The 7682-nt window shown below is 37.5% G+C and overlaps 1 protein-coding gene across 2 annotated transcripts in view; it reads left to right on the forward strand.

Annotated features, from left to right (window-relative positions):
• The window catches only part of lrrk1 (leucine-rich repeat kinase 1), a 125836-nt gene that overhangs the window by 65240 nt on the left and 52914 nt on the right, over positions 1-7682 (forward strand). For both annotated transcript variants that reach the window (XM_017478288.3, XM_017478287.3), the window contains 3 exons: positions 1640-1811; positions 4252-4421; positions 5216-5355. In XM_017478288.3, the coding sequence (XP_017333777.1) occupies positions 1640-1811; positions 4252-4421; positions 5216-5355 (482 nt within the window). The remainder of the gene's footprint in view (positions 1-1639; positions 1812-4251; positions 4422-5215; positions 5356-7682) is intronic.

A 7682-nucleotide genomic window follows, 5' to 3' on the forward strand; every position in this document is an offset into this window, starting at 1 on the left:
ATTTGATTATATCTTTTCATGTGACAACACTGAAGAAATGACACTTTGCTACAATGTAAAGTAGTGAGTGTACAGCTTGTGTAACAGTGTAAATTTGCTGTCCCCTCAAAATAACTCAACACACAGCCATTAATGTCTAAACCGCTGGCAACAAACGGGAGTACACCCCTAAGTGAAAATGTCCAAATTGGGCCCAAAGTGTCAGTATTTTGTGTGGCCACCATTATTTTCCAGCACTGCCTTAACCCTCTTGGGCATGGAGTTCACCAGAGCTTCACAAGTTGCCACTGGTGTCCTCATGCAGCCCCAGACCATGACACTCCCACCACCATGCTTGACTGTAGGCAAGACACAATTGTCTTTGTACTCCTCACCTGGTTGCTGCCCCACACGCTTGACACCATCTGAACCAAATAAGTTTATCTTGGTCTCATCAGACCACAGGACATGGTTCCAGTAATCCATGTCCTTAGTCTGCTTGTCTTCAGCAAACTGTTTGCAGGCTTTCTTGTGCATCATCTTTAGAAGAGGCTTCCTTCTGGGACGACAGCCACGCAGACCAATTTGATGCAGTGTTCGGCGTATGGTTTGAGCACTGAGAGGCTGACCCCCCACCCCTTCAACCTCTGCAGCAATGCTGGCAGCACTCATACGTCTGTTTCCCAAACACAACCTCTGGATATGACGCTGAGCATGTGCACTCAACTTCTTTGGTCGAGCATGGCGAGGCCTGTTCTGAGTGGAACCTGCCCGGTTAAACCGCTGTATGGTCTTGGCCACCGTGCTGCAGCTCAGTGTCAGGGTCTTGGCGATCTTCCTATAGCCTAGGCCATCTTTATTTAGAGCAACAATTCTTTTTTTCAGATCCTCAGAGAGTTCTTTGCCATGAGGTGCCATGTTGAACTTCCAGTGACCAGTATGAGGGAGTGTGAGAGCGATGACACCAAATTTAACACACCTGCTCCCCATTCACACCTGAGACCTTATAACACTAACAAGTCACATGACACCATGGAGGGGAAATGGCTAATTGGGCCCAATTTGGACATTTTCACTTAGGGGTGTACTCACGTTTGTTGCCAGTGGTTTAGATATTAATGGCTGTGTGTTGAGTTATTTTGAGGGGACAGCAAATTTACACTGTTACACAAGCTGTACACTCACTACTTTACATTGTAGCAAAGTGTCATTTCTTCAGTGTTGTCACATGAAAAGATATAATCAAATATTTACAAAAATGTGAGGGGTGTACTCACTTTTGTGAGATACTGTATATATTTCTCGTTTACATTTCTTTGCTTATAGTGACAATATTCATAATGAATATGATACAATATACAGAGGGTCTTTTTAAAAATTTATATATATATATATATATATATATATATAAAACCTTTGCAGGTGTATTACTATTGAAGCGTGAGACTATAAAACAAATTAGATTTCATGTAATTTTAAAGCAAATTGTCTAGTAATTTGGTGAAAACATTTTAATGTACCATGCAAAAATAGTGCAGTTACATACATTGTAAAGATTGAAATTTTTTATCAATTCAAGCATTATCATGGTCTCAGGCTCCACATGGTTGCCCTGTGTCTCATTTCATTACACATTTCATCTGTATTTCCATTTCCCTAGTTATCTCTTGCCACACCTGTTGCCTCCCAAACCAGCCATGGATATCCATGGCTTCCGCCAACATACCAGCAACACTGTCCAGCGCCAATTTAAGATGAGTTTCGTTCCAGCAGGATTCTGGGAGCGCTTCATCGCCCGCATGCTGATCAGCCTCAATCAAATGGACCTGCAGGTACACAGGGCCTTCTCTTTGATCATTACGGGATGTTAGTACTTCTTTAAGGGAACCTGGCTTCAAGAGAGATGTATACATTTAAATTTCTTTGTATATAGAAATGAAACCTGGTTCATGTTTATATTTATTTATTTAATTATTTCATTAAATAATTATTTGTTTCTTTGGCAGACATGTTTGAAACATATGACTCAGACTAAAAGAGAATTTAATCCAAGCTAAGAGCTCTTCAAGGACTCTTCAGCAATGCAAGTGCTGCAAAACAAAGTGCAAAATATTCGTAGACAGAACAGCAACTACACACAATATTTGGATAAGTGCTAGTACTTGGGAGTTATACAAGTATTCACCAGACAGCGACATCCATGATGCATAGTAATACAGTACATGCTAATAACAATGAGGATGGCATGAGTAACCCACCAGACATTTAATCGCATTAAACGTTAGTTTATGTTTAAAAAATATAGCTACATTGAAAAACAGAAAACCTAGTATGTGTGTGTATATATATATATATATATATATATATATATATATATATATATATATATATATATATAAAATATAAGCACGCACACAGAGATACACACACTCAGGTGGAAAAACAATGCTTTTACATTACCATTTTTATAGCATTTGCATTTAGCTGAAGGCTAAAGTTGACTTACATACCTTTTTACAAACCTGCTTACGTACTTAAAAATTTATTTACCAACTTAATTACTTATATGCTTATTTACTTACCTTCAAATGTACTTAGATCAGAAGGGTTCAGGATCAATGGTATCTCAGGAGTAACATGTGTAGCTCGACAGAAAGAGAGAGGGAAAGACAGGGTGGGATTATTAGGTAGGCTTTTGTCCCGTAATGGTTAAGGACAATGTACTTTGCATGAGTGCAAGCAGGGACTCTGGCGAGACTAGCCATGACAGCATAACTAAAAGGGAGAGCCAGAAGGTAACACAGACATGAGGCGCCTTGGGACATTAGGCAGCCAGCCACTCCATCATCAACAAACCTGGGTGAACAACCGGGTTTACTTACATACTCACTTACTTTAGATTATTACTACAAAATTGCTCACTTAGATATTTACTTATTTAACAACCTAAGTATGTAATTACATACCTGATAACGTAGAACATACTTATATCCTTACAGACTTACTTGGATATCCTATGTGGCCAAAAATTATGTGTCCACCAGACCAGCCACATCCATATGTGCTTGTTGAGCATCTCATTCCAGATTTAGTCCCCCTTCACTGTTATAACAACCTCCATGCTTCTGGTAAGGCTTTCACTAGATTTAGGAGCATGGCTTTGGGGATTTGCTTATTCAGCCACAAGAGCATTAGTGAGGTCAGGCACTGATGTGGGGCGAGGACACCTGGTACACAGTTCATCTCAAAGGTGTTCACTGGGGTTGAGGTCAGGGTTCTGTGCAGGCCACTCTAGTTCTTCCACTCCAACCTTGGCGAACCATGTCTTCACTTTGTGAACAGGGGCCTTGTCATGCTGGAACAGGATTGTGCCGCTTCGTTCCAGTGAAGGGAAATTGTAATGCTAGAGCATGCAAAGACATTCTATACAATTGTGTGTTTCCAACTTTGTGGCAACACTTTGGAGAAGGCACAGATATGGATGTGATGGTCAAGTGTGGCCATATAATGCGTGTTTAAATGTACTTTAAATATGTCAAATGATTACTACATTTAAGTTTCTTAGGAACCTGTTTGCAAATGGACTTATTCAGATATTTACTTGTGTAGATAATTGTTCTCTTACATACTCACTTACTTTAAATGCTTACTACAAGCCTGTTTTTTAGATACTCATAATTACTTTGTGCCTACTAACTTAGAAACTTACTTATATTCTTACACACTTACTTAATATCACATACATTGCTTAAATAATTACTTGAAGAATGTATAGTAGGTAGTAAATAATATACTCTAAGGGGAATAATGGAATAATTATTATGATTAATTTAAAAAAAGATAATGTGTAGATACTTAAGTTTATTTAGATAGTTGCTTAAATTTGTACGTATTTACTAGGTTACTTTGTTGTCTGTTCACATACATAGATACTTACAGTACCTGAACTTAATTGCATACTCACAAACAAATTAATTTACTTTGAAAACTTAATTACTTACTCAAATTAGATACTTACTGACTTAAATACTTAATTACCAACTTCCTTACATAGACACTTGCTTACATACACAGATAAATGCTATTCATATTTTTTTGCATTCCTGCTGACAAACTTGCATAGAAATGTATTTACTTAGAAACTTACATTTCATTACTTTATTACTTACTGGGTTGTTACAGCAGCCAGAGCCAGCACAGTTCAAGAATGAAATACAGTACAAAAAACACTGATGTTATTGCTGGTTTTATTTTCTCTGTGTTGTGTATCAGGCCTTTGAGACTAAGAAAGGCTCACGGAGCCCACGGAACAGTAACACGGTGATTTATAGTTTTGCGGGGAAACGGCAGAAGAACCGCTGCAGCACGTTCCGAGTGCGGCGCAGCCAGACCATCTACTGGAAAGAAGGGCTATTGGTCACCTTTGATGGGGGATACCTGAGGTCAGACTCTATAGAGCTTTCAAGAACTTTCAAACACTATGATGATAAAATAATATAAGTTTTCAGTTACTTTTTCCCTGTTTACTAAGATCCTTAAAAACCTTGAAATGTTTCAGAACAACACTCTTGGCATTCTTGCACAGTCCTTATTGATGATTTATTGGCTAATTGATGTTAGGCCAGCAGGCATGTAGAAGCAATTTTGATTATTATTCTTGTTCCTTGTTTTTGTAAACAAGTTGAAAAATACCCCAACAATTTCAATCATTTAGTTTTTTAATAGATTTTTTTGTCATATTATTGTTTTACATTTTATTGTCTGCTCGAGTTTGTCAGCCAACTAAACATCATAAAATGTATTGTATAAATCATTGAGTAATATTATGTTTGAATATTTTATGTACTCCACGTATTTGATATATTGCCCAACCCTAGAGCAAAGCCCTACATCGATGCATTGCATCCATTTTTCATGCAAGTCATGTACAATTGCTGATGTGATTTACGACAAATGAGCAAAGCTTCACTGTATCCTTATGAGGTCTGCCATCTCAGACGTTCAGTTTGTTCTTTGCGCATTTTCCTATGATTCTGTGCAGTTAAATGAGAGGCGGAATTCACAACACAGGCATGCAGTAGGCCTCTGAGTCCTGAGCTTTTGGCTTCCCAATGTTTGAAAGCCAGAATGTTGCTGAAAGTTATGTAAATGATGATGTGTGTGTGAGCTCTGGTCTCAGTGCATCGATGAGATGTTTATTAGTCTATAAGGTCCTCACTGCCATTTTCTCCCACAGTGTGGAGTCATCAGACCTGAACTGGAAGAAAAAGAAGAGCGGTGGCATCAAGATTATCTGTCAGTCAGAGATGAGAGACTTCTCAGCGATGGCCTTCATCACTGACCACGTTAACGCTCTCATAGAGCAGTGGTTTCCTGGTGAGACCAACTGCAAACATTACTCTCTGAATAAATTCCACTGATTATAAACATGTTTTTCAGACATGATTCAAATGTTTTTTGTTTTGTTTTTTTGTTTTTCTTAGAACTATACCAGACTATAAGATTCATTTTGTGAACGTACACTACCATTAGCTTGGAACTAACATAACATAACTGTAGAATATCCATAGAGTTAAATGGGATTATTGCAGAAGCAATTATTTGAAAAAACAAATATTTTTTTAATACTACTGCACTGCTGAGTTATCAGTTCTGAATTTGTAATCAGAAAATGTTAATGAATTTTCTCTTAACAGCTGCTCTGATGTAAGTTGTGGCTGAATGGGCAAATCCCATTTGACTTTTATTTTGCTATCTACTTACAACACTACGTTTTTGAGTATGGGGTCATTACATTTTAACGCAGTGTCACACTGTCCAGTGCAACAGCTCAATTATTTAGTTAGGGATGACGTTTTTGAAAAACGTAAAAATCTACTAAATCTATCATAGCATATTGCTATTGATATAACTACAGTGGCTTGTACCATCCTTGAATTTCTGCAACACTGCCGATCATCCTGAGAATATTATGCCTGCAGTGAAGCATGGTGGTGGTGGCATCATGTTGAGCGTTACATTTGGCCTGTTCGTTGCTTCTCTGACTAATGCCCTCCTTATATGGCCACTGACTTTTGTGATGTTTGTAATCTTTTTATTACCAAAACCTGATATATTTTTAAGAGCTTTGTCCGGGATTGGTTTTCATGATGCTGTTTGTTTTGGTATGTTCTCTAAGACTCTAACGCCTAACTCTAAGACCTTCCAGGAACAGCTAAATTTATATTGAGATAATATGATACTTTAGTTGCACTCAGGTGAGCTCCATTTAACTAATTATGTACTTTCTGATGGTAACAAATTTTTGTTTGTAAAAAAAAACACCAAAAAAACACCAAATTTAATATAAAGGGCTATTTTGTGTAGCTTCATTAAAAATATTGCCAATTAAGACTGTTTCAGTTCCAGGTTGTAACGCTTCCAAATATGGAAAAGTTCAAGGGTGTGTCATTGGGGTATATAATCATACCACTTATCCAGGTTCTAACGGCTGTAGGGCTTAAAATCTCTTCCTCTTTACGTACAAAGTTGTTGTGTGCAAGTCGATGCTTGCTGTTCCATCTGCAAATTGAATAGGGCTTACAGTGAGCTTCTTACTCACTAAAGTGATGCAGCAATTTATAATAAGCTTCTGTGCCATTAACTTTTTCAAGCTATTTGAGTGCTAAACACAGACCCACACTCGCACAGCACAGTGATGAGGATGAGTCATAGTTTATTCAGCTTCACTGCCTTTTTGTCAGTGTACATAAAGCCAGTCTCTCAGCCTGCATGCCTCAGCACACCTGCTTTATTTGTGCTGTTTAAGAACGAACAAGTCATTTAGCTTTTCCTTCCACTGCCATCCTACTCTTTCTGGCCATGAAAAACAAGCAAATATGAAGTTTTCTGTAAATGAGCTTTCTGCCGCATTAGACCACTCGCACAACAAGGCTTAGTTAATCTTATTGCATTGAAGGAGACGTCAAATGTTCAAGAGGCATGAAGATTATTTATGTTGTCGATGTGCGCGTGTGTAAATAAGAGGATTTGCTTTATACTGTTTGCTGCAGATAAGACAATTGTTCTTGTTCATTTTCACGTTGTTTAACTTTACTCTCTGCCCATTAAAATGTGACCAACATGAACAATTTTGGCTAGCAACTGCAGTAACTGCTATCAGTCAAAATAAATGTATGCAACTAGTAAATTAAGTAGACACCGACATAGAGCTCTGATATGATTATCATTTTTCTCAAACATGCTGTTATTTAACTTTAACAAGAATTCTGCTTTTGTATGGTGCAAATGTCTAAGATACAGAGTATAATTAATGTCTAACGATGTCTAAAATTGTCTACAATGCAACACAGTGTCATTTTATGAATCACAAATAAACGTGACTAAATCGGTAAAACTAATATTGGTGATAATTAGTGATGATCATAATAATAATAATTGGTGATAATCCTATGTGACTTTACATACACATTTCTTCAGACTTTGTCTCATTAATGAGGTTAGGAACAGAGCTTCAACAGTCTTTAGGAGCAACATGATGAACATGTGGTTACTGCTTGGCCCCCTCAACTCTCTGAACCTGCACATTTGGTCTCCACCCCCATCTGTTCAGTCCTGTTACTGAAAATGTTACATTATTGAGATGTTTGTCAAAATCATTGATTTTCATTAATAATAATAATGTGCTTATACCGTATAAACAA

Source organism: Ictalurus punctatus, chromosome 10 (assembly GCF_001660625.3).
Source record: "Ictalurus punctatus breed USDA103 chromosome 10, Coco_2.0, whole genome shotgun sequence".
Lineage (NCBI taxonomy): Eukaryota > Metazoa > Chordata > Actinopteri > Siluriformes > Ictaluridae > Ictalurus > Ictalurus punctatus.